Raw genomic sequence first — 27,304 nt, 5'->3', positions numbered from 1 at the left:
AGACAAAAATTATCCAAAAATTATCCCAAAATCAGCCCCAAAATTACCCCAAAAATCCCCAAAATTATCCCAAACTCAGCCCAAAATCTGCCAAAAAATCGGCCCCAAAATTGACAAAAATCAGCCCAAAAATCAGCCCCAAAATCGGCACAAAATTGACCAAAAATCAGCCCAAAATTCAGACAAAAATCAGCCCAAAATCAGCCAAAAATTAACCCAAAAATTGACCAAAAATCACCCAAAAATCAGCCCAAAATTCACTGAAAATTCCCCCAAAATCTGCCCAAAATCAGCCCCAAAATCCCCAAAAATCAGCCCAAAAATCCGCAAAAAATTGAACAAAAATCAGCCCAAAATCAGCCAAAAATTATCCCAAAATTATCCCAAAATCAGCCCAAAATCAGCCCAAAAAAACCACCCAAAAATTCCCCAAAATTTCCAAAACCGACCCCAAAATTCCCAAAATCCTCCCCCAAAACCCCCAAATTTGACAGTAAAAAATCCCAAATTTGTCCAAAAAAAATCTGATTTTTTTTTTTAAATTTGGGAGGATTTTTAGGGGATTTTGGGCTGAATTTTGGGGAATTTTCGGTGAATTTTGGGGAATTTTCGGGGGAATTTTGGGGGGATTTTTGGGGCTTTTTATGGTGAATTTTGGGGATTTTTGGGGGGATTTTGGGGTAAATTTTGGGGGAATTTTGGGGGGATTTTGGGGATTTTTTTATGATGAATTTTGGGAATTTTTGGGGAGATTTTCAACCGCCAAACTCCAAAAAAAAAAACCACAATAAAACAACAAATTAAATAAAATTTATTTCCTCCAACAACCTGGAATTTTTTCAGCAATTTTTGTGGCGCTTTTGGGAATTTTTGGGGCTTTTTTGGGGCATTTTTGGGTCATTTTTGGGTGATTTTTGGGTCATTTTTGGGCCATTTTTGGGTGATTTTTGGGGTCATTTTTGGGCCATTTTTGGGTGATTTTTGGGGTCATTTTTGGGTCATTTTTGGGCCATTTTTGGGTGATTTTTGGGTCATTTTTGGGCCATTTTTGGGGTGATTTTTGGGTCACTTTTGGCTCATTTTTGTGTCACTTTTGGGTCATTTTTTGTGTCATTTTTGGGCCATTTTTGGGTCATTTTTTGTGTCATTTTTGGCCCATTTTTGGATGATTTTTTGTGTCACTTTTGTGCCACTTTTGTGCCATTTTTGGGCCATTTTTGAGTCCTTTTTGGGCCATTTTTGAGTCCTTTTTGAGACATTTTTGGGCCATTTTTTGTGTCACTTTTGGCCCATTTTTGGGTCACTTTTGGGTCATTTTTGAGCCATTTTTGGTGTATTTTTAGGCCATTTTGGGGGTATTTTTTGCCCATTTTTGGGGTATTTTTGTGTCACTTTTGGCCCATTTTTGGCCCATTTTTGGGCCATTTTTGGGGTATTTTTAGGCCATTTTTGGGGTGTTTTTGGCCCATTTTTGGGGTGTTTTTGGGCCATTTTTGGGTCATTTTTGGGTCATTTTTGGGTCATTTTTGGGCCATTTTTGGGTGATTTTTTGGGCCATTTTTGGGCCATTTTTGGCCCATTTTTGGTCATTTTTTGATAATTTTTTGGGTGATTTTTGGGTCATTTTTGGGGTGTTTTTGGGGGGGATTTTTTGGGGATTTTTTGTGATGAATTTTTTGGATTTTGGGGGTATTTTTGGGGGGATTTTTGGGGCTTTTTTATGATGAATTTTGTGTCTTTTTATGGTGAATTTTCAACGCCGAACTCCAAAAAAAAAGACAAATTAAACAACATAAATTAAAAATTAAATAACATTTATTTCCACAAGAATCAGGAAATTTTTGGGTCATTTTTTGGGGAATTTTTTGGTAATTTTTGGGTGATTTTTGGGGTATTTTTAGGCCATTTTTGGGTCATTTTTTTTGTAATTTTTTGGTCATTTTTTGGTCATTTTTGCCCCATTTTTGGCCCATTTTTTGGGTGACTTTTGGGGCACTTTTGGGAGTTTTTTAGGTGATTTTTGGGGTATTTTTGGCCCATTTTTGGGGTATTTTTGGGCCATTTTTGGGGTATTTTTGGGCCATTTTTGGGCCATTTTTGGGGTATTTTTGGGCCATTTTTGGGCCATTTTTGGGGTATTTTTGGCCCATTTTTGGGGTATTTTTGGGCCATTTTTGGGGTATTTTTGGGCCATTTTTGGGCCATTTTTGGGGTATTTTTGGGCCATTTTGGGGTATTTTTTGCCATTTTTGGGGTGGTTTTGTGCCACTTTTGGCCCATTTTTGGGTCATTTTTGGGTCATTTTTTGGCCATTTTTGTGTCACTTTTGGGTGATTTTTGGGTCATTTTTGGGTGATTTTTGGGCCATTTTTGGGCCATTTTTTGTGTCACTTTTGCCCCATTTTTGGCCCATTTTTGGACCATTTTTGGGTCATTTTTTGGGTCATTTTTGGGTCATTTTTGGGCCATTTTTGTGCCATTTTTGGGTCATTTTTGGGTGATTTTTGGGTGATTTTTGGGCCATTTTTGGGCCATTTTTGGGTGATTTTTGGCCCATTTTTTGGCGATTTTTTGGGTCACTTTTGACCCATTTTTGGCCCATTTTTGCCCCATTTTTGGGCCATTTTTTGTGTCGCTTTTGGGCCATTTTTGGCCCAATTTTGGGGTGTTTTTGGCCCATTTTTGGGGTGTTTTTGGGCCATTTTCGGGGCTCTCAGCTGCACTTGCAGGCGCTGACCACCATCCCCGAGAGCTGCTCCACGCGGGCCTTTCTCCCCACGTAATAAACGATGGGAAGGGGCTCCAAACTCTGCGGGACACAACAAGGGGCGGCCGAAGCCTCGGGGTTGTGCAGGTTGTAAAGGGCCAGGACCTGGAAAATAAAAATATTCGGGTTTTTTTAGGGGGGAAAAATGGGGGAAAAATGGGGGGAAAATGGGGAAGAAATGGGGGAAAAATTGGGGAAAATGGGGAGAAAATGGGGGAAAATTGGGGAGAAAATGGGGATGAAAAATGGGGGGAAATGGGGAAAAAATTGGGGGGAAATTGGGGGAAAAATGGGGGAAAAATGGGGGGAAAAATGGGGAAAAAATGGGGAAAAAATGGGGAAAATGGGGAGAAAAATGGGGAAAAATTGGGGAAAAATGGGGGGAAAATTGGGGTAAAAATTGGGGAGAAAATGGGGATGAAAAATGGGGGGAAATGGGGAAAAAATTGGAGAAAAAATGGGGAAAAAATGGGGGGAAAAATGGGGAAAAAATGGGGTAAAAATTGGGGAAAAAATTGGGGAAAAATGGGGAGAAAAAATGGGGAAAAAATGGGGGGAAAATGGGGAGAAAATGGGGGAAAAATGGGGGAAAAATGGGGAGAAATGGGGAAAAAATTGGGTAAAAATTGGGGAAAAAATTGGGGAAAAAATTGGGGAAAAATGGGGAGAAAAAATGGGGAAAAAAATGGGGGAAAATTTGGGGGAAAAATGAGGAAAAAATGGGGGAGAAATGGGGAAAAAATTGGGGAAAAAATTGGGGAAAAATGGGGAGAAAAAATGGGGAAAAAAATGGGGGGAAAATGGGGAAAAAATGGGGGAAAAATTGGGGAAAATGGGGAGAAAAATGGGGAAAAATTGGGGAGAAAATGGGGATGAAAAATGGGGGGAAATGGGGAAAATTGGGGGGAAAATGGGGGGAAAATGGGAAAAAATGGGAAAAATGAGGAAAAAATGGGGGAAAAATGGGGGAAAAAATGAGGAAAAAATGGGGGAAATTGGGGTAAAAATTGGGGAAAATGGGGAGAAAAATGGGGAAAAATTGGGGAGAAAATGGGGATGAAAAATGGGGAAAAAATGAGGAGAAATGGGGGAAGATGGGGAAAAATGGGGTAAAAAATTGGGGGGAAAATGAGGAAAAATGGGGAAAATTTGGGGGGAAAATGGGGGAAAAATGGGGGAAAATTGGGGAAAAAATTGGGGGAAAAATGAGGAAAAAATTGGGGATAATGGGGGAAAAATGGGGGAAAAATCCTCCCCAAACCCCCAGAGATTCTCCCCAAAACCCCCCAAAATCCCCCCCAGGACCCCCCAAATCCCCCGAAATCCCCCCCAAAATCCCCTTAAAATCCCTCCAGGACCCCCCGAATTTCCCCCAAATTCCCTTAAATCCCCTCCAGGAACCCCCAGGACCCTCCAGGACCCCCAAAATCCCCTCCAGGACCTCCCCCAAATCTCCCCAAATCACCTCCAGGAGCCCCAAATTTTTTACCAGACCCCCCAAAATTTCCCCAAATCCCTTTGAATCCCCTCTAGGACTCCCCAAATCCCCCCAAATCCCCCCAGGACCCCCCAGGACCTTCCAGGACCCCCCAAATCCCCCCAAAATCTCCCCAAATCTCCTTAAAATCCCCTTAAAACCCCTCCAGGAGCCCCAAAATTGTTCCTAAATCCCCCAAATTTTTTCCCAGACCCCCCAAAATTTCCCCAAATCCCCCCAGGACCCCCCAAAATCCCCTTGAATCCCCTCTAGGACCCCCAAAATCCCCCAAATCCCTCCAGGACCCCCCAAATTTTTTCCCAGACCCCCCAAATGCCCCCCCAAATCCCCCCAAATCCTCTCTAGGACTCCCCAAATCCCCCCAGGACCCCCCAAAATTCCCCGAAATTCCCCCAAATCCCTTTGAATCCCTCCCAGGACCCCCAAAATCACCCCAAGTCTCACCCAGGACCCCCAAAATCCCCTCAAATCACCTCCAGGAGCCCCAGAATCCCAAAATCCTCCCCAAAGCCCCCAAAATAACCCCAAAAATCCCCTTAAAATCCCCTCCAGGAGCCCCAAATTTTTTCCCAGACCCCCCAAAATTCCCAAAAAAATTCCCAAAAATCCCAAAAAAATTCCCTGACCTTGCTGTAGTGGGTGTCAGAGCTCCAGATGTAGGGGCAGGGCCCCCCACAGAAGTTGGCCATGTACCCCCGGGGCTCGTGGATCCATTTCCAGTCCAGGTCCCGGCGGAAATCGATCCACAGGGGACGCACACAGCAGCTCTGCGCCTCGGGACTGGGGGGATTTGGGGGGAAATTTTGGGAATTTTGGGGTGATTTTAGGGTTTTCCAGGGGTTTGGGGAGGATTTGGGGGGATTTGGGGGGTCCTGGAGGGGATTTGGGGGGATTTGGGGGTGATTTACGGAGGATTTTAGGGGGGGTTTGGGGAGAATTTCTGGATTTTGGGGGATTTTTAGAAATTTGGGGGGATTTGGGGGTCCTGGATGGGGTGTGGGGAAAATTTCGGGGGTCCTGGAGGTGATTTGAGGGGTTTTCTGGGGATTTCGGGGGGGGATTTCAGGGAATTTATGGAGGTTTTTAGGAGGTTTTGGGGAGGATTTCTGGATTTTGGGGAATTTTGGGGGGATTTGGGGGAGAATTTGGGGGATTTGGGGGGTCCTGGGGGGGTTTGGGGGGATTTTGGGGGGTCCTGGAGGTGATTTGAGGGGATTTTGGGGGGCTTTGGGGGGGATTTTGGGGTAATTTGGGGGGATTTGGGGAGGATTTCTGGATTTTTGGAGGGTTTTGGGGGGTTTTGGGTGGATTTTGGGGGGATTTGGGAGGATTTAGGGGGGCTTATGGAGGATTTCAGGGGGGTTTGGGGTGGATTTTCGGGGATTTGGGGCAGAATTTGGGGGATTTTGGGGGGTCCTGGGGGGTTTCTGGGGGGTTTTGGGAGGATTTGGGGGAATTTCGAGAGGATTTGGGGGAATTTTGGGGGGATTTGGGGGGTTTGGGGGGATTTTAGGAGGTTTTGGGGAGAATTTCTGGATTTTGGGGGGTGAATTTGGGGAGGATTTGGGGGGATTTTGGGGGGATTTTGGTGGATTTGGGGTGGATTTGGGGGGATTTATGGAGGATTTAAAGGGGTTTTGGGGACGATTTGGGGATTTTGGGGGATTGAGGGGGATTTTGGGGGTTTTGGGGGGATTTTGGGGGGATTTGGGGTAGATTTGGGGGGATTTATGGAGGATTTAAAGGGGTTTTGAGGGGATTTTTGGGGGTTTTGGGGGATTTTTGGGGGGTTTGGGGGAACTTTGGGGGTGTTTGGGGAGGATTTGGGGGGATTTTAAGGGGATTTGGGGGGGATTGGGAAGATTTTGGGAGGATTTGGGGAAGGATTTCTGCGGTTTGGAGGAATGTGGGGGGATTTGGGGAAGGATTTGGGGGGATTTTGGGGGTCCTGGAGGGTCTTGGGAGGATTTCAGGGGATTTTGGGGAGGATTTCGAGAGGTTTTGGAGAAATTTCAGGGGGTTTGGGGGAATTTTGGGGGCGTTTGGGGGAAATTTCTGGATTTTGGGGAGTATTTGAGGATTTGGGGTGGCTTTTTGGTGATTTTGGGGGATTTGGGGGTGGGTTGGGGGGTTTGGGGAGATTTTGGGGGGATTTGGGGAGGATTTGGGGGAATTTCGAGAGGATTTGGGGGGGATTTTGGGGTGGATTTCTGGATTTTGGGGAATTTGAGGGAGTTTTTGGGGCATTTCGGGAGGGGTTTCAGGGGGTTTGGGGAGGATTTGGTGATTTTGGGGGGATTTGGGGTGGATTTGGGGGGATTTATGGAGGATTTAAAGGGGTTTTGGGGGTTTTGGGGAGATTTGGGGGAAATTTGGGGGATTTGGGGAGGATTTCAGGAGGTTTTGGAGAAATTTCAGGGGGTTTGGGGGGTTTTCTGGGGATTTTGGGGGGGATTTGGGGTGTTTGAGGGAAATTTCAGGGGTTTTGGGAGGATTTTGGGGGAATTTTGGGGATTGTGGGGGGATTTTTGGGGGGTTTGGGGGCGATTTCAGGAGGTTTTGGGGAGAATTTCTGGGGTTTGGGGAGATTTTGGGGGGATTTGGGGGGATTTGGGGAGGATTTGGGGTGGATTTATGGAGGATTTAAAGGGGTTTTGGGGGATTTTGGGGGGTTTGGGGATTTTTGGGGGGTTTGGGGGAACTTTGGGGGTGTTTGGGGAGGATTTGGGGGGATTTTAAGGGGATTTGGGGGGGGATTGGGAAGATTTTGGGAGGATTTGGGGAAGGATTTCTGCGGTTTGGAGGAATGTGGGGGGATTTGGGGAAGGATTTGGGGGGATTTTGGGGGTCCTGGAGGGTCTTGGGAGGATTTCAGGGGATTTGGGGGAGGATTTCGAGAGGTTTTGGAGAAATTTCAGGGGGTTTGGGGGAATTTTGGGGGCGTTTGGGGGAAATTTCTGGATTTTGGGGAGTATTTGAGGATTTGGGGTGGCTTTTTGGTGATTTTGGGGGATTTGGGGGTGGGTTGGGGGGTTTGGGGAGATTTTGGGGGGATTTTGGGAGGATTTGGGGGAATTTCGAGAGGATTTGGGGGGATTTTGGGGTGGATTTCTGGATTTTGGGGAATTTGAGGGAATTTTTGGGGCATTTCGGGAGGGATTTCAGGGGGTTTGGGGAGGATTTGGTGATTTTGGGGGGATTTGGGGTGGATTTGGGGGGATTTATGGAGGATTTAAAGGGGTTTTGGGGGGGTTTGGGGGAGATTTGGGGGGATTTTGGGGGGATTTTGGGGTCCCGGCGGAAATCGATCCACAGGGGACGCACACAGCAGCTCTGCGCCTCGGGACTGGGGGGTTTTTGGGGTTTTTTTGGAAGATTTTGGGGAATTTTGGGGGTCCTGGAGGGGTTTGGGGAGGATTTGGGGGGATTTGGGGGGTCCTGGAGGGGTTTGGGGAGATTTGGGGGAAATTTGGGGGATTTGGGGAGGATTTCAGGAGGTTTTGGAGAAATTTCAGGGGGTTTGGGGGAATTTTGGGGGGGATTTTGGGGGGTTTTCTGGGGATTTTGGGGGGGATTTGGGGTGTTTGAGGGAAATTTCAGGGGTTTTGGGAGGATTTGGGGGAATTTTGGGGATTGTGGGGGGATTTTTGGGGGGGTTTGGGGGCGATTTCAGGAGGTTTTGGGGAGAATTTCTGGGGTTTGGGGAGATTTTGGGGGGGATTTGGGGGGATTTGGGGGGATTTGGGGGGATTTGTGGAGGATTTAAAGGGGTTTTGAGGGGATTTTTGGGGGTTTTTGGGGATTTTTGGGGGGTTTGGGGGAACTTTGGGGGTGTTTGGGGAGGATTTGGGGGGATTTTAAGGGGATTTGGGGGGGATTGGGAAGATTTTGGGAGGATTTGGGGAAGGATTTGGGGGGATTTTGGGGGTCCTGGAGAGTCTTGGGAGGATTTCAGGGGATTTTGGGGGGCGGTTTAGGGGGATTTGGGGGGTTTTCCGGGGATTTTGGGGCGTTTCGGGAGGGATTTCAGGGGATTTGGGGAGGATTTCGAGAGGTTTTGGAGAAATTTCAGGGGGTTTGGGGGAATTTTGGGGGCGTTTGGGGGAAATTTCTGGATTTTGGGGAGTATTTGAGGATTTGGGGTGGCTTTTTGGTGATTTTGGGGGATTTGGGGTGGGTTGGGGGGTTTGGGGAGATTTTGAGGGGGATTTTGGGAGGATTTGGGGGAATTTCGAGAGGATTTGGGGGGGATTTTGGGGTGGATTTCTGGATTTTGGGGAATTTGAGGGAATTTTTGGGGCATTTCGGGAGGGATTTCAGGGGGTTTGGGGAAATTTTGGGGGGATTTTGGGGGGTTTTGGGGAGGATTTCAGGAGCTTAGGAGGATTTGGGGGAATTTTGGGGTCCCCCCTCTCCCCCAATGTCCCCAGTCCCCCCACTGATGTCCCCACTGTCCCCACTGTCCCCATTGATGTCCCCATTAATGTCCCCAATCCCCCCAATGATCCCAATGTCCCCATTGACCCCAATGTCCCCAATGTCCCCAATGTCCCCAATGACCCCATTGACCCCAATGTTCCAAATCCCCCCAATGTCCCCCAATGTCCCCACTGATGTCCCCACTGTCCCCAATCCCCCCAGTGTCCCCATTAATGTCCCCAATGTCCCCAAACATCCCCCAATGTCCCCAGTGTCCCCATTGACCCCAATGTCCCCAATGTCCCCAATCCCCCAATTGTCCCCAGTCTCCCCACTGTCCCCAATCCCCCCATTGACCCCATTGACCCCAATGTCCCCATTAATGTCCCCAATTGTCCCCAATGTCCCCACTGCCCCCAATGTCCCCAAAGTCTCCAATGACCCCATTAATGTCCCCAATGTCCCCATTGACCCCAATCCCCCCAGTGTCCCCAGTGTCCCCATTGACCCCAATGTCCCCATTGATCCCATTGACCCCAATGTCCCCATTAATGTCCCCAGTGTCCCCAATGTCCCCAATGCCCCCAATGTCCCCAGTGTCCCCAGTGTCCCCATTCGTGTCCCCAGTGTCCCCTACCCCCCGCAGGACTGTCCCTGCAGGTCCCTCCTGTGGCGGGGCCCGTGCAGGGCCTGGGCTCTCTCGGGGGGCAGCGCCATCACCAGGACGTGGGGGACACGACGGTGACGCCGCGCGATGCCCTGCATGTCACCCCTCTGCTGCTCGAACCCTGGGGACAGCAACGGGGACAGTGGGGACATCAATGGGGTCAGTGGGGACATTGGGGTCAATGGGGACATTGGGGTCAATGGGGTCAATGGGGGGATTGGGGACATTGGGGACAGTGGGGACACTGGGGTCATTGGGGACATTGGGGTCAATGGGGTCAATGGGGTCAATGGGGTCAATGGGGACACTGGGGGGACATTGGGGTCAATGGGGACATTGGGGTCATTGGGGTCAATGGGGGGATTGGGGATATTTGGGGTCAGTGGGGGCAATGGGGACATTGGGGACACGACGGTGACGCCGCGCGATGCCCTGCATGTCACCCCTCTGCTGCTCGAACCCTGGGGACAGCAACGGGGACAGTGGGGACATTGGGGTCAATGGGGACATTGAGGACAGTGGGGACATTGGGGTCATTAATGGGGTCAGTGGGGACATTGGGGACACTGGGGGGACATTTGGGGTCAATGGGGTCAATGGGGACATTGGGGACACTGGGGGGACATTTGGGGTCAATGGGGTCAATGGGGACATTGGGGTCAGTGGGGACATCAATGGGGATATTGGGGACAATGGGGACACTGGGGGGACATTGGGGTCAATGGGGTCAATGGGGACATTGGGGACATTGGGCTCAATGGGGGGATTGGGGATATTTGGGGTCAATGGGGACAGTGGGGACATTAATGGGGACATTGGGGACATTGGGGTCAATGGGGACATTGGGGACACTCAGGGGACATTGGGGACAATGGGGTCAATGGGGTCAATGGGGACAGTGGGGACATTGGGGACATTAATGGGGACATTGAGGTCACTGGGGATAATGGGGACATTTGGGGACACTCAGGGGACATTGAGAACATTGGGGACATTGGGGTCAGTGGGGACATTTGGGGTCAGTGGGGTCAGTGGGGACATTGGGGACATTGGGGACACTGGGGACAGTGGGGTCAATGGGGACATTGAGGTCAATGAGGTCAATGGGGACATTGGGGACAATGGGGTCAATGGGGTCAATGGGGACATTGGGGACATTGAGGACATTGGGGACACTGGGGGGACATTGGGGTCAATGGGGTCAATGGGGTCAATGGGGACATTGGGGACACTCAGGGACAGTGACCACGGGATGTCCCCTGTGGGTCACAGCACTGACCCCACCCAGTGTCCCCCCAATATCCCCCAGATCCTCAAAATCCCCCCAAAATTCCCCCAAATCCCCTCAAATCACACCCCAACCATCCCAAAATTCCACCAAAATCCAAAAAAATTCCCCCCAAAACTCCCCAAAATCCCTCAAAAATCCCTCCAAAAATCCCCCCAAATCCCCCAAAATTCCAAAAAAATCTCCCCCCAAAAAAATCCCCAAAACTTCCCCAAAAAGCTCCAAAATCCTCCAAAAATTCTCAAAAATTAAAAAAAAAATTACAAAAATACCCCAAAAATTCCCGAAAAAATTTCAAAAAAATTCAGAAAAAAAATCCAAAAAAAATCCTAAAAATCCCAATTCCCCCAAAATCCCCCAAAATGCCCCAAAAAGCCCCAAATTTTTTTACCTTCGATGGAAATCCTGAGTGTGGGGCCGTGTCCGTCCCCCCCGGGCTCACAGGGACAGTGACCGGCCCCAAATCCCCCAAAAATCCCCAAAAAATTCCAAAAAAAATCCCCAAAAATTTCCAAAAATCACCCAAAAAATTCCCAAAAATCCCCTGAAAATCCTCCCCTAAAAATTCCCCAAAAAATCCCCCAAAAATCCCAAAAATTTCCCCAAAAAAATTCTCAAAAATCCCCCAAAATTCCCCTAAAAATCCCCCCAAAAATCCCCCAAAAATTCCTCAAAAAATCCCCCAAAATTCCCCAAAAATTCCAAAAAAGTTCCCAAAAAATCCCCAGAATTCCCCAGAAATTCCCCAAAAATTCCCCTAAAAAATCCCAAAAAATTCCCAAAAAATTCCCAAAAAATTTCCAAAAAATTTCCAAAAAAATCCCCAAAAATATTAAATTGCCCCTAAAAATTCCCCCCAAAAATCACCAAAATCCTCAAAAAAAAAAATGCAATAAAAATTCTCGAAAATTCAAAAAAAATTCAAAAAAAATTCAAAAAAAATCCTAAAAATCCCAAAAAACCCCCTAAAAAATTCAAAAAAAAAATCCCAAAAAATTCCTAAAATCCCAATTCCCCCAAAATCCCCCAAAATCCCCCAAAATGCCCCAAAAAGGCCCAATTTTTTTTACCTTCGATGGAAATCCTGAGGGTGGGGCCGTGTCCGTCCCCCCCGGGCTCACAGGGACAGTGACCGGCCCCAAATCCCCCAAAAATCCCCAAAAAATTCCAAAAAAAAATCCCCAAAAATTTCCAAAAATCACCCAAAAAATTCCCAAAAATCCCCTGAAAATCCTCCCCTAAAAATTCCCAAAAAAATCCCCAAAAAATCCCAAAAAAAATCCCAAAAATTCCCCTAAAAATCCTCCCCAAAATCCCCAAAAAATCTCAAAAAATTCCCAAAAATCCCAAAAAATCACCCCTAAAAATTCTCAAAAAATTCCCAAAAATTTCCCTAAAAATCCTCCCCAAAATTCCCAAAAAATTCCCCAAAATTCGCCTAAAAATCCCCCCAAAAAAACCCCAAAAATCCCTCAAAAATTCCCAAAAAATTCCCAAAAAAATCCCCCCCAAAAATCCCCCCAAAAATTCCTCAAAAATTTCCCCAAAAATTCCTCAAAAATCCCCCAAAAAAATCCCACCAAAATCTCCCCCAAAAACTAAAAAAAAAATTCCCAAAAATTAAAAAAAAAAAATTCAAAAAAATTCAAAAAAAATTCAAAAAAATTCAGAAAAAATCCTAAAAAAATCCTAAAAAAATCCCCAAAAAATCCCCAAAAAATCCTAAAAAATTCCCAAAATTCCCAAATCCCAAAAAACTCCCCAAAATTCCCAAAAATTTGTTACCTTCGATGGAAATCCTGAGTGTGGGGCCGTGTCCGTCCCCCCCGGGCTCACAGGGACAGTGACCGGCCCCAAATCCCCCAAAAATCCCCAAAAAATTCCTCAAAAATCCCAAAAAAATTCCCAAAAATCCCCCTAAAAATCCTCCCCAAAATCCCCAAAAAATTCCCAAAAAATTCTCCAAAAATTCCCAAAAAAATCCCAAAAAAATTCCCAAAAAATTCTCAAAAATCCCCCAAAAATCCCAAAAAATCCCCCCAAAAATCCCCCAAAGTCCCCAAAAATTCCGCAAAAATTCCCCAAAAAATTCTCAAAAATCCCCAAAAACTTCCAAAAAAATTCCCCAAAAAATTCCCCAAAAAATCCCAAAAATTTTCCAAAAAGTCCCAAAAAAATTCCCCAAAATTCCCCAAAAGTTCCTCAAAAAAAAATCTCCAAAATTCCCCCCAAAAAATCCCAAAAAATTCCCCCAAAAATTCCTCAAAAAATCCCCCAAAAATCCCCTAAAAATCCCCCAAAAAATTCCTAAAAAATTCTCAAAAAAATCCCCCCAAAATCTCCCAAAAATTCTCAAAAAAAATTTCAAAAAAATTTCAAAAAAAATTCAAAAAAATTCAAAAAAAATCCCAAAAAAATCCTAAAAAATCCCAAAAAAATCCCCAAAAAATTCAAAAAAATCCCAAAAAAACCCTAAAAAATTCCAAAAAAAATCCCAAAAAATTCCTAAAATTTCCAAATCCCAAAAAAACCCCAAAAAGCCCCAAAATTTTTTTACCTTCGATGGAAATCCTGAGTGTGGGGCCGTGTCCGTCCCCCCCGGGCTCACAGGGACAGTGACCGGCCCCAAATACCCCAAAAATCCCAAAAAAATTCCAAAAAAATCCCCAAAAAATTCCCAAAAAATTCCCAAAAAAATTCCCAAAAAGATTCTCAAAAAATTCCCAAAAAATTCCCAAAAATTCCCCTAAAAATCCCCCCAAATTCTCCCAAAAAATTCCGCAAAAAATCAAAAAATATTCCCAAAAATTCCCAAAAAAAATCCCCTCAAAAATCCCCCCAAAAAATTCCCAAAAAATTTCCCAAAAATTCCCCTAAAAATTCCCCCCAAAAATCACCAAAATCTCCAAAAATTCTCAAAAAAATCTCTCGAAAATTCAAAAAAAATTCAAAAAAATTTCAAAAAAAATTCAAAAAAATTCAAAAAAAATCCTAAAAAATTCCAAAAAAATCCCCAAAAAATTCAAAAAAATCCCAAAAAATCCCAAAAAATTCCTAAAAATCCCAAAAGCCCCAAAAAGCCCCAAAAAGCCCCAAAAAGCCCCAAATTTTTTTACCTTCGATGGAAATCCTGAGGGTGGGGCCGTGTCCGTCCCCCCCGGGCTCACAGGGACAGTGAACGCTGAGCCGGAACACGCCCAGAGAATCTGAAATTTTGGGAAAAATTGGGGGATTTTGGGGAATTTTGGGGATTTGGGGGAATTTTGGGAATTTTGGGGGAATTTTGGGGAGTTTTGGAGAATTTTGTGGGGGATTTTTGGGGATTTTTGGGGGAATTTTGGGGATTTTGGTGGAATTTTTTGGGATTTTTGGGGGGGAATTTTTTGGGATTTTTTTTAGGATTTTTTTGGGATTTTTTTAGGATTTTTTTTTGAATTTTTTCGGATTTTTTTTTTGAATTTTCGAGAATTATTTTTTGAGTTTTTGGGGGGATTTTGGTGATTTTTTTTTTTGGGAGATTTTGGGGGGATTTTTGGGGGATTTTTTGGGAATTTTTTGGGGAATTTTTTTGGGGAATTTTTTTGGGATTTTTTGGGGGATTTTTTTGGGGAATTTTTGGGGGAATTTTTGGGGATTTTTTTTCTGGATTTTTTTGAAATTTTTTTGAATTTTCGAGAAACTTTTTTGCATTTTTTTGAGAATTTTGGTGATTTTGGGGGGAATTTTTAGGGGCAATTTTGGGGGATTTTTGGTGGAATTTTGGGGAATTTTTGGTGGGAGTTTTTGGAGGATTTTTGCGGGAATTTGGTGGAATTTTGGGAGGATTTTTGGTGGAATTTTGGGAGGATTTTTAGTGGAATTTTGGGAGGATTTTTGGTGGAATTTTGGGGGATTTTTGGGATGATTTTGGGGAGGATTTTTGGTGGAATTTTGGGAGAATTTTGGTGGATTTTTGGGAGGATTTTTGGTGGAATTTTGGGAGGATTTTGGTGGATTTTTGGGAGGATCATTTGTGGAATTTTGGTGGAATTTTGGGAGGATTTGGGGAGGATTTTTGGTGGGATTTTGGTGGATTTTTGGTGGAATTTTGGGAGGATTTTTGGTGGGATTTTGGTGGAATCTTGGTGGGATTTTGGGAGGATTTTTGGGGGGATTTTGGTGGAATTTTGGGATGATTTTGGTGGAATTTTTGGAGGATTTTTAGTGGAATTTTGGGCGATTTTTGGTGGAATTTTGGTGGAATTTTGGGAGGATTTTTGTTGGAATTTTGGAAGGATTTTTGGTGGAATTTTGGGGGGAATTTTTGGTGGAATTTTGGGATGATTTTGGTGGAATTTTTGGAGGATTTTTGGTGGATTTTTGTTGGAATTTTGGGCGGATTTTTAGTGGAATTTTCGGACGATTTTTAGTGAAATTTTGGGAGAATTTTGGTGTAATTTTGGGAGATTTTGGGAGAATTTTGTGAGAATTTTTAGGGGATTTTTGGGGCGGATTTTGGCGGAATTTTTGGGGGAATTTTTTGGGGAATTTTGGTGACCTTGGGGACATCATTGTCACCCACCTGAGGCACGAAGCCACTGCAGGACGGTGTCGGTGACATCGAACCAAAGCCACTCGTCCTCTGGGGTGACACGGACTGAGCGACCCTGGAGGTACCGCCAGGAGGAGTTCCCGAAACCCTGGGGACAGCGGGGACATTTGGGGACATTAATGGGGACACTGGGGACATTGGGGGGATTGGGGACAGTGGGGACGTTGGGGACATTGGGGACAGTGGGGACATTGGGGACATTGGGGACATTGGGGACATTGGGGGCAATGGGGACATTGGGGACATTGGGAGGATTGGGGACATTGGGGACATTGGGGGCAATGGGGACATTGGGGACATTGGGGTCAATGGGGACATTGGGGTCAATGGGGTCAATGGGGACATTGGGGACATTGGGGACATTGGGGACAGCCCCAGAGCCATCCCCAGTAGTGCCAGCCCCAGATTTGGTGTCCCCAAGTTTAATGTCACCCTGGCTGTGACGTGCCATGTCACCAGTGTCCCCAATCCCCAAATGTCCTCAATCCCCAATGTCCCCACTGTCCCCAAGTGTCCTCAATGTCCCCCAATGTCCCCAATGTCCCAAAATCTTCCCAATCCCTCTAAATGTCCCCAGTCCCCCAAATGTCCCCAAATGTCCCCAATGTCCCCATTGACCCCAATGTCCCCAATGTCCCAAATCTCCCCGATCTCCTCAATGGCCCCCAAATGTCCTGAATGTCCCTCAGTGTCCCCAATGACCACATTGACCCCAATGTCCCCAATGTCCCCAATGTCCCCATTGACCCCATTGACCTCAATGCCCCCATTGACCTCATTGACCCCATTGACCCCATTAATGTCCCCAATGTCCCCATTGACCTCAATGATCCCATTAAACCCAATGTCCCCAGTGTCCCCAATCCCCCCAATGCCCCCATTGACCCCAATGTCCCCAATGTCCCCAATGTCCCCAATGTCCCCACTGACCTCAATGCCCCCATTGACCCCAATGACCCCAATGTCCCCAATGTCCCCAATGTCCCCAATGTCCTCAATGTCCCCAATGTCCCCAATGTCCCCATTGACCCCAATGCCCTGAATGACCCCACTGACCCCAATGTCCCCAATGTCCCCAATGTCCCCAATGTCCCCAATGTCCCCATTGACCCCATTGACCTCAATGCCCCCATTGACCTCATTGACCCCATTGACCCCATTAATGTCCCCAATGTCCCCACTGACCTCAATGCCCCCATTGACCCCAATGTCCCCAATGTCCCCAATGACCCCAATGACCCCAATGACCCCAATGTCCCCAATGTCCCCAATACCCCAATGACCCCAATCCCTCCAAGTATCCCTAATGTCCCCAATGCCCCGAAATCCTCCCAGTCCCACAGATGTCCCCAAATGTCCCACCTGGTAGAGCTCCACTCTCTGCTCTGTCCCCGCTGCCGTCCCCGTCGATGTCCCCGATGTCCCCGAGGGTGTCCCCGTTGTCCCCTGTCGGAGCAGGCGCAGCTCGGCCCGGCTCAGCTCGGCCCGGCCCAGCCCGGCCCGGACACGGGAAATGTTAAACACGAAATAGAGACTGCGAGGGGTGGGGCGCCAGCGCTCGGGGACACCTGGGGACATGGGGACAGGGGGGTCAGTGGGGGCGTTGGGGACAGTGGGGTCAATGGGGTCAATGGGGACATTGGGGACATTGGGGACATTGGGGTCAATGGGGACATTGGGGACATTGGGGACATTGGGGTCAGTGGGGACAGTGGGGACATTGGGGACATTGGGGTCAATGGGGACAGTGGGGACATTGGGGTCAATGGGGTCATTGGGGACATTGGGGACATTGGGGACATTGGGGTCAGTGGGGTTAATCGGGACATTGGGGTCAATGGGGACATTGGGGACATTGGGGACATTGGGGACATTGGGGACATTGGGGTCAATGGGGTCATTCAGGGCATTGGGGTCAATGGGGTCAATGGGGACATTGGAGACATTGGGGTCAATGGGGGGATTGGGATGAACGGGGTCAATGGGGTCAGTGGGGTCATTCAGGGCATTGGGGTCATTGGGGACATGGGGGACATTGGGGACATTGGGGACATTGGGGTCAATGGAGATATTGAGGAGACATTGGGGATATGGGGACATTGGGGACATTGAGGACAATGGGGTCAGTGGGGTCATTCAGGGCATTGGGGACATTTGGCCCCCTGTCCCCATATCCCCTCGCCCCTACCTGTCCCTGCCATGTCCCCACAATGTCCCCAATGTCCCCACAATGTCCCCAATGTCCCCACTGTCCCACAATGTCCCCAATATCCCCATTGACCCCAATGTCCCCAATGTCCCAATGTCCCCACAATGTCCCCAATGTCCCCAATGTCCCCCCAGTGTCCCCAATGACCCCATTGACCCCAATGTCCCCAATGTCCCCACAATGTCCCCAATGCCCCCACAATGTCCCAATGTCCCCACAATGTCCCCAATGTCCCCATATCCCACAATGTCCCCAATGTCCCCACAATGTCCCCATTGACCCCAATGTCCCCAATGTCCCCAATGTCCCCATAATGTCCCCAATGTCCCCACAATGTCCCCAATGTCCCCATGTCCCCTCTCACCGTCCCCAGGGCTCTCCATGGGGAACCTCAGCAGCTCTTTGGCCCAATATTCCTGTGTGTCCCCAATGTCCCCAATGTCCCCAATGTCCCCAATGTCCCCACTGTCCCACAATGTCCCCACAATGTCCCCAATGTCCCCAATGTGTCCCCAATGTCCCAATGTCCCCAATGTCCCCCCAATGTCCCCAATGTCCCCACTGTCCCCACTGTCCCCACAATGTCCCCACAATGTCCCCACTGTCCCCACAATGTCCCCACAATGACCCCAATGTCCCCAATGTCCCCCCAATGTCCCCATTGACCCCAATGTCCCCAATGTCCCCATATCCCATATCCCCACAATGTCCCCATTGACCCCAATGTCCCACAATGTCCCCACAATGTCCCCAATGTCCCCACTGTCCCCACAATGTCCCCAATGTCCCCAATGTCCCCTCTCACCGTCCCCAGGGCTCTCCATGGGGAACCTCAGCAGCTCTTTGGCCCAATATTCCTGCGGGTCCTCCAGGCCTCTCTCCCTCTCCCTTTGGCGCAGCAGCTCCCGGGTGCTGTTGTAGAGAGCCCGAACCTCCTCGGGCAGCACGGGCCGGGCCGGGCCGGGCTCCGGCGGCGGCTCCGGCAGTCGCAGTTTGCTCAGGATTTGTCCCCGAACGGCCTCGATGCGTTTGAGACGAGCCGCCTCCAGGTCCAGGGAGCGGCAGGAGGAGAGGGAGAGACAAGGGACGGGAAAGAGGAGGAGGAGGAGGAATAAAACGGGTTTGGAACGGGATAAATGGGGATTGAGGGTCAGGGGAGGGATGGGAAGGAGGGAAAGGAGGGATAAACCGGGTTTGGAACGGGATAAATGGGGCTGGAGGGACAGGGGAGGGATGGGAAGGAAGGAGAGGAGGGATAACCCGGGTTTGGAACGGGATAAATGGGGATTGAGGGTCAGGGGAGGGATGGGAAGGAGGGAGAGGAGGGATAACCCGGGTTTGGAACGGGATAAATGGGGATTGAGGGACAGGGGAGGGATGGGAAGGAGGGAAAGGAGGGATATCCCGGGTTTGGAACGGGATAAATGGGGATTGAGGGTCAGGGAAGGGATGGGAAGGAGGGAGAGGAGGGATAAACCGGGTTTGGAACGGGATAAATGGGGATTGAGGGACAGGGGAGGGATGGGAAGGAGGGAAAGGAGGGATATCCCGGGTTTGGAACGGGATAAATGGGGATTGAGGGTCAGGGGAGGGATGGGAAGGAGGGAAAGGAGGGATAACCCGGGTTTGGAACGGGATAAATGGGGATTGAGGGTCAGGGGAGGGATGGGAAGGAGGGAAAGGAGGGATATCCCGGGTTTGGAACGGGATAAATGGGGATTGAGGGTCAGGGGAGAGATGGGAAGGAGGGAGAGGAGGGATAACCCGGGTTTGGAACGGGATAAATGGGGTTGGAGGGTCAGGGGAGGGATGGGAAGGAGGGAGAGGAGGAGGGACAGAGGGAGGAAAAGCATTGCTGGGGTTGGAGAGGGATAAATCGGGATAAAGCGGGAGAGAAACCGGGATAAAGCTGTTGGGAGAGATTGGGATAAATAAAACGGGATAAATCGGGATAAACGGGACGGGATAAATGGGATAAACCTGCTGGGAATGGGATAAACCGGGATAGACCAGGATAGACCGGGATAGACCGGGATAGACCCACCAGGAACGGGATAAACCGGGATAAACCGGGATAGACCCACCAGGAACGGGATAAACCGGGATAAACCGGGATAGACCCACCAGGAATGGGATAGACCGGGATAGACCCACCAGGAACGGGATAAACCAGGATAGACCCACCAGGAACGGGATAAACCGGGATAAACCGGGATAGACCCACCAGGAATGGGATAAACCGGGATAAACCGGGATAGACCCACCAGGAATGGGATAAACCGGGATAAACCAGGATAGACCCACCAGGAACGGGATAAACCGGGATAGACCCACCAGGAACGGGATAAACCGGGATAAACCGGGATAGACCCACCAGGAACGGGATAAACCGGGATAAACCAGGATAGACCCACCAGGAACGGGATAAACCGGGATAGACCCACCAGGAATGGGATAAACCGGGATAGACCCACCAGGAATGGGATAAACCGGGATAGACCCACCAGGAACGGGATAAACCGGGATAGACCCACCAGGAACGGGATAAACCGGGATAAACCGGGATAAACCCACCAGGAACGGGATAAACCGGGATAGACCCACCAGGAACGGGATAAACCGGGATAGACCCACCAGGAACGGGATAAACTGGGATAAACCGGGATAGACCCGCCAGGAACGGGATAAACCGGGATAGACCCACCAGGAATGGGATAAACCGGGATAAACCGGGATAGACCCACCAGGAATGGGATAAACCGGGATAAACCGGGATAGACCCACCAGGAATGGGATAAACCGGGATAGACCCACCAGGAACGGGATAAACCAGGATAAACTGGGATAAACCGGGATAAACACACTGGGATAAATCGGGATAAACACACCAGGAATGGGATAATTTTTGGGAATTTTTTGGGAATTTTTTTGGAGGGTATTTTTTTAGTTTTTTTTTGAAATTTTTTTTTTTTTTAATTTTTTTGAATTTTTTTATTTGAATTTTTTTGATTTTTTTTTTTAATTTTTGAGATTTTTTTTTTTTTTTTTGAGTTTTTGGGGGGAGTTTTTTTAGGGGAAATTTGGGATTTTTGGGGAATTTTTTGGGAATTTTTCTGGATTTTTGGGGGATTTTTGGGGAATTTTTTGGGAATTTTGGGGGAATTTTGGGGGATTTTTTTTGGAATTTTTTTGGATATTTTTTATTTTTTGGGATTTTTGGGGGGATTTTTTTGGGGGGAATTTTTGGGGGAATTTTTGGGAATTTTTTGGGATTTTTTGGGGATTTTTTGGGGATTTTTGGGGAATATTTTGGAATTTTGGGGGGGATTTTTGGGGAATTTTTGAGGAATTTTTAGGGATTTTTTGAGAAGTTTTTAGGAATTTTTGGGGGATTTTTTGGGAATTTTTTGGGATTTTTTGGGGATTTTTGGGGGGAATTTTTTGGGATTTTTTTTGGAATTTTTTGGGAATTTTGGGGGAATTTTTGGGAAAATTTTTTGGGAATTTTTTGGGAATTTTTTGGGATTTTTTTTGGATTTTTGGGGCATTTTTTGGGGAATTTTTGGGGATTTTTTGGGATAAACTGGGATAAATCCTCCCAAAATTGGGATAAATCCTCCTAAAATTGGGATAAATCCTCCTAATTTTTTTTCAAAATTTTGAAATTTTTTTTTTAATTTTTGGGATATTTTTTTTGAGTTTTTGGGGGGAGTTTTTTTAGGGGAAATTTGGGATTTTTGGGGAATTTTTGGGGATTTTTGGGGAATTTTTGGGGACTTTTTGAGGAATTTTTGGGGAAATTTTTGGGATTTTTATGGGGATTTTTTTGGATTTTTTTTTTAATTTTTGGGGAATTTTTGGAGATTTTTTGGGAATTTTTTGGGATTTTTTTGGGAATTTTTTGGAATATTTATGGGAAGTTTTTGGGGATTTTTGGGGGGGATTTATTTTTTAACTTTGGGGGGATTTTATTGGAATTTTTTGGGGAATTTTTTGGGAATTTTTGGGGATTTTTTTGGGATTTTTTTTTGGGATTTTTTGGGGAATTTTTTGGGAATTTTTTGGGAATTTTTTGGGGATTTTTTGGATTTTATTTTTAATTTTTTGAGAATTTTTTTGAATATTTTTTGGAAGTTTTGGGGGATTTTGGGGGGAATTTATTTTTTAACTTTGGGGGATTTTTTTGGAATTTTTTGGGGAAATTTTTGGGAATTTTCGGGGGATTTTTTGGGAATTTTTGAGGGGATTTTTGGGGGATTTTTTGGGAATTTTTTGAGATTTTTTTTTTATTTTTTGGGAATTTTTTGGAATATTTTTGGGGATTTTGGGGGGGATTTATTTTTTAACTTTGGGGGATTTTTTTGCAATTTTTTGGGGAATTTTTGGGGAATTTTTTTGGAAATTTTGGGGAATATTTTGGAATTTTAGGGGGGATTTTTTGGGAATTTTTTTGGAATTTTTGGGGATTTTTTTTGGAATTTTTTTGGATTTTTTTTTTATTTTTTTGGATTTTTTTGGGGGGATTTTTTGGGGGAATTTTTGGGGGAATTTTTGGGAATTTTTTGTGATTTTGGGGGATTTTTTGGGGATTTTTGGGGAATTTTTTGGGAATTTTGGGGGAATTTTTGGGGAATTTTTTTGGATTTTTTTTATTTTTTTGGGATTTTTTGGAGGGATTTTTGGGGATTTTTTTGGAATTTTTTGGGGATTTTTGGGATTTTGGGGGGATTTTTTGAGAAGTTTTTAGGAATTTTGGGGAGGATTTTTTGGGATTTTTTGGGGGATTTTTTGGGAATTTTTTGGGAATTTTTTGGGGGATTTTTTTGGAATTTTTTTGGATTTTTTTGGAGATTTTTTTGAGGAATTTTTGGGATTTTTTGGGGAATTTTTGGGATTTTTTGGGGATTTTTTTGGGGATTTTTGGGGCATTTTTTGGGGATTTTTTTGGGATAAACTGGGATAAAACCCCCTAAAATTGTGATAAATCCTCCTAAAATTACGATAAAACCCCTAAAATTGGGATAAAAATCCTAAAATTGAGATAAACCCCCAAAAATCGGGATAAAACCCCCAAAAATTGAGAAAAAAAACCCCCCAAAACCCGGAATTTAACCCGGGACACGCCCCCTCCTCCCCTCCCCTCCCCCACCCGGATTTCCCCTGTCGCATTTTCGGTTCCTGTCCCGGGTTTGTCCCGGGTTAAATTTCCTACCGGTGCTTCCTTTGTCCCGGGTGGTCCCTGGTGGTCTTTGGGTGGTCCCGTTTTGTCCCGGGTTTGTCCCGGGTGGTCCCGATTTGTCCCGGGTTTGTCCCGGGTGGTCCCTGAGTTGTTTCCTCTCCTTGTCCTGGGTGGTCCCTGAGTTGTCTCCTCCCTTTGTTCCGGTTTGTCCCGGGTTTGTCCCGGGTTTGTCCTGGGTGGTCCCTGAGTTGTTTCCTCTTTATCCCGGGTGGTCTCGGGTGGTCCTGGGTTTGTCCTGGGTTTGTCCCGGGTGGTCCTGGGTGGTCTCGGGTGGTCCCGGCTTGTCCTGGGTTTGTCCCGGGTGGTCCTGGGTGGTCTCAGGTGGTCCTGGCTTGTCCTGGTTTGTCCCGGGTGGTCCTGGGTTTGTCCTGGGTTTGTCCCGGGTGGTCCTGGGTGGTCTCGGGTGGTCCTGGCTTGTCCTGGGTTTGTCCCGGGTGGTCCTGGGTGGTCTCAGGTGGTCCTGGCTTGTCCTGGTTTGTCCCGGGTGGTCCTGGGTTTGTCCTGGGTGGTCTCAGGTTGACTCAGGTGGTCCTGGGTTTGTCCCAGGTGGTCCTGGGTGGTCCTTGATTTGTCCTGGGTGGTCCTGGGTGGTCTCAGGTGGTCCTGGGTTGTCCCTGGTTTGTCCTGGGTGGTCCCAGGTGGTCCTTGGTTTGTCCCTGGTGGTTCTGGCTTGTCCTGGGTTTGTCCTGGGTTTGTCCCAGGTGGTCCTTGGCCAGTCCTGGGTGGTCCTGGTTTGTCCCTGGTGGTCCTGGGTTAGTCCCAAGTTGTTTCCTCCTTGTCCTGGGTTTGTCCTGGGTGGTCCCTGGTGGTCTCTGGTCACTCTCGGCTTGTCCCAGGTGGTCCCTGGTGGTCTTGGTTTATCCCGGGTGGTCCTGGGTTTGTCCCGGGTGGTCCTGGGTGGTCCTGGGTTTGTCCCGGGTGGTCTCAGGTGGTCCCGGGTGGTCCTTGGCCAGTCCTGGGTGGTCCTGGGTTGACCTGGGTGGTCCCGGGTGGTCCCGGGTTTATCCCGGTCTTTCCTTCTTGTCCCTTTTTACCCCTTTTTCTCCCTTTTAATCCCTTTTTTTCCCCTTTTTCCCCTTTTTTATCCCTTTTAATCCTTTTTACCCTTTTTTCTCCCTTTTTTCCCCTTTTTACCCCTTTTTATCCCTTTTTATCCCCTTTTTTACTATTTTATCCCTTTTTTACCTTTCTTACCCCTTTTTTATCCCTTTTTCCCCTTTTCCCCCCCCTTTTTCCCCCCTTTTAACCCCTTTTTATCCCTTTTTACCTTTTTTTTTCTTTTAATCCCTTTTTTCTCTTTTAATTCCTTTTTTATCCCTTTTATCCCTTTTTTTTCCTTTTTTTCCCTTTTTTACCCCTTTTTTATCCCCTTTTACCCCTTTTTTACCCTTTTTATCCCCCTTTTTTTACTATTTTATCTCTTTTTTCCCCTTTTTAACCCCTTTTTACCCCTTTTTTCCTGTTTTTACCTTTTTCCCCCCTTTTCCCCCTTTTTTACCCTTTTTTACCCTTTTTTCTCCCCTTTTTTCCCCTTTTAATTCCTTTTTTATCCCTTTTTTTCCCCTTTTTTTTCTTTTAATCCCTTTTTTCTCTTTTAATTCCCTTTTTAGCCCTTTAAATCCCTTTTTTACCCCTTTTACCCCTTTTTAATCCCTTTTTTTTCGCTTTTAATCCCTTTTTTTTCCCTTTAACCCCCTTTTTTCCCCTTTTTAATCCCTTTTTCCCCTTTTTAATCCCTTTTTTACCCTTTTTACCCCTTTTAACCCCTTTTTGTCCCCTTTCAATCCCTTTTTTCCCCCCTTTTTTCCTGTTTCTACCTTTTTTATCCCGTTTTTTTACCGTTTTTTTACTATTTTACCCCTTTTTCTCCCTTTTTTTTCCCCATTTTTCCCTTTTTATCTCTTTTTTTCCCCTTTTAATCCCCTTTTTACCCTTTTTTTCCCTTTTTTACCTTTTTTTTCTCTCGTTTTTTCCCCGTTTTTGGCCGTTTTTTCCCCGATTTCCGCCGCTTTTTTTTTTTCTTTTTTTTTTTCTTTTTTAAATTTTTTTTTTTTTTTTGTGGCCCCACCCAGGAAACGCCTCCGGGGTGGGGGAGGGGCAGAGAGGGGGGACCCCCCCCCCCCCTTTTCCTGTCCCGGCTGGGGGTGGGGGAGGGGCGGGGGGGGAAGGGAAACTGAGTCACAAACCCCGAGGGGGGGGAGGGGAGGGTGGGGGAGGGGAAAAATGGGATTTTCACACCCAAAAAACGGGGGAGGGGCTCCAAAAATGGGGGGAGGGGCTTTAAAAATTTGGGGAGAGGTCTCAGGGACCCCCCAAAATTTGGGGAGGGGGCTCAGGGTGGCCCCCAAAAATGGGGGAGGGGCTCCAAAAATGGGGGAGGAGCTTTAAAAATGGGGGAGGGGCTTTAAAATTTGGGGAGGGGGCTCAGGGTGTCCTCAAAAAATGGGGGAGGGGCTTTAAAAATGGGGGGAGGGGGAACTTGGGACTCCCAAAATTTGGGGAGGGGGCTCAAAATCCCTCAAAAAATGGGGGAGGGGCTTCAAAAATGGAGGGAGGGGGTTCAGGGACCCCCAAAAATGGGGGAGGAGCTTTAAAAATGGGGGAAGGGGGAACTGGGGACCCCCAAAATTTGGGGAGGGGGCTCAAGATCCCCCAAAAATGGGGGAGGGGCCCCCAAAATTTGGGGAGGGGGCTCAGGGTGACCCCAAAAATGGGGGAGGGGCTCCTAAAATTTGGGGAGGGGGCTCTGGGTGCCCCAAAAATGGGGGAGGGGCTTTAAAAATGGGGGGAGGGGTCTCAGGGACCCCAAAAATGGGGGAGGGGCTTCAAAAATGGGGGAGGGGGCTCAGGGACCCCCAAAAATGATGGAGGGGCTTTAAAAATGGGGGAGGGGCTTTAAAAATGGGGGAGGGGTCTCAGGGTGGCCCCAAAAATGGGGGAGGGGCTTTAAAAATGGGGGGAGGGGGTTCAGGGTGACCCCCAAAATTTGGGGAGGGGTCTCAGGACCCCCCAAATTGTCCCCCCCCCCCCCAAGGCCGCTGTGGGTGACAATGACTTTATTGGGGACAATGGGGGGGGGAGGGGCGGTGACACACGGGATGGACCCTCCCCCCCCCCAAAAAAAAAAGTGGCACCGCGAAAGTGTCACCGAAGTGTCACCAATGTCACAATGTCACCATGTCACCACAATGTCCCCAATGTCTCCATCGACCTCAGTGATCCCATTAACCCCAAATGTCCCCAAAGTGTCCCCAATGTCCCCATTGTCCCCAATCCCCCCAATGTCCCCATTGACCCCATTGTCACCATTAATGTCCCCAACATCCCCATTGACCCCAATGTCCCCAATGTCCTCAATGACTCCAGTGTCACAGTGTCACCCCAATGTCCCCAATGTCCCCAATGTCCCCATTGACCCCATTGACCCCAAATGTCCCCAAAGTGTCCCCATTGACCTCAATGTCCCCATTAATGTCCCCAATGTCCCCATTGCCCCCATTGACCCCAATGACCTCAGTGTCCCCAATGTCCCCATTGTCCCCAATGACCCCAATGTCCCCAAATGTCCCCATTAATGTCCCCAATGTCCCCATTGACCCCAATGTCCCCATTGTCCCCAATGTCACCCCAGTGCCACCCCGAATGTCCCCATGTTCCGGGGCAGCACCCCCAGCTCCAGCGTCACCCCAATGTCCCCAATGTCCCCAATGTCCCCAATGTCACCCCAATGTCCCCATTGACCCCATTGACCCCAATGTCCCCAATGTCCCCAATGTCCCCATTAATGTCCCCAGTGTCCCCATTGACCCCAATGTCCCCATTGTCCCCATTGTCCCCAATGTTCCCACTGTCCCCACTGTCCCCAATGTCCCCAATGACCCCAATGTCCCCAATGTCCCCACTGTCCTCACTGTCCCCATTGACCTCATTGACCTCAATGTCACCCCAATGTCCCCAATGTCCCCAATGTCCCCATTGACCCCAATGTCCCCAATGTCCCCTCAATGGAGGGTCTTGGGGACAATTTGGGGAGGTTTTTGGGGGTCTCGGGGGTCTTTGGGGTCAGACCATCCCTCCAGACCCCCCAACCAATAAAATCCGCCCGATTTTTGGGATAATTTTGGGGGTTTTTGGGGAAATTTTGGGGTTTTTTTGGGGAAATTTTGGGATTTTTTGGGTTTTTTTAATGGATTTTGGAGCGATTTTGGGGAGGATTTGGGGGGTTTTGGGGGGCCTTGGGGGCCTTTGGGGCTCCTTTACCCCCTGCAGACCCCACCCCATAAAAAACCCCAAAATTTTGGGGCGATTTTGGGATTTTTTGGGATTTTTCTGGGAATTTTTCATGGATTTTGGAGCAATTTTGGGGTGATTTGGAGGGTTTGGGGGGGAAATTTGGGGAGGATTTGGGGGGTTTTGGGGGGTCTTGGGGGACTTTGTGGCTCCTTCACCCCCTGCAGACCCCACCCCATAAAAATCCCCAAAATTTTGGGATTTTTTGGGTTTTTTTGGGGATTTTTTGGGGATTTTTTCATGAATTTGGGGCGATTTTGGGGGGGATTTGGGGGGAGATTTGGGGGAAAATTGGGGGGATTTTGGGGAGTTTTGGGGGGTCTTGGGGGGTTTTGA

General features: G+C 47.4%; 2 protein-coding genes across 2 annotated transcripts; both read right to left on the bottom strand.

Moving 5' to 3' along the window:
- Window positions 1–1,183: 1,183 nt before the first annotated feature.
- Window positions 1,184–11,765, bottom strand: LOC310918386 (transforming growth factor beta-1 proprotein-like). The gene is made up of 4 exons (XM_083877245.1): window positions 11,710–11,765; window positions 9,322–9,472; window positions 4,892–5,045; window positions 1,184–2,872 (listed from the first exon to the last, which is right to left on the bottom strand). The coding sequence occupies exons 2-4, from the start codon at window positions 9,447–9,449 to the stop codon at window positions 2,714–2,716; spliced, it is 441 nt and encodes a 146-aa protein (XP_083733371.1). The 5' UTR covers window positions 9,450–9,472; window positions 11,710–11,765; the 3' UTR covers window positions 1,184–2,713.
- On the bottom strand, window positions 10,800–26,330 carry LOC310918320 (transforming growth factor beta-1 proprotein-like; the record flags this gene model as incomplete). Its single annotated transcript, XM_083877174.1, has 6 exons — window positions 10,800–13,845; window positions 15,201–15,318; window positions 16,593–16,798; window positions 18,245–18,482; window positions 22,652–22,964; window positions 26,305–26,330. 6 exons carry the CDS (start codon window positions 26,328–26,330, stop codon window positions 13,694–13,696), a joined length of 1,053 nt encoding a protein of 350 aa, XP_083733300.1. The 3' UTR covers window positions 10,800–13,693.
- Between the last annotated feature and the right edge of the window lie 974 nt (window positions 26,331–27,304).

This window comes from Zosterops lateralis (assembly GCF_965231275.1).
Source record: "Zosterops lateralis genome assembly, chromosome: 23".
NCBI lineage: Eukaryota > Metazoa > Chordata > Aves > Passeriformes > Zosteropidae > Zosterops > Zosterops lateralis.
The sequence above is the reverse complement of the archived record's forward strand: the minus strand, read 5'-3'. Positions and strand labels throughout refer to the sequence as shown.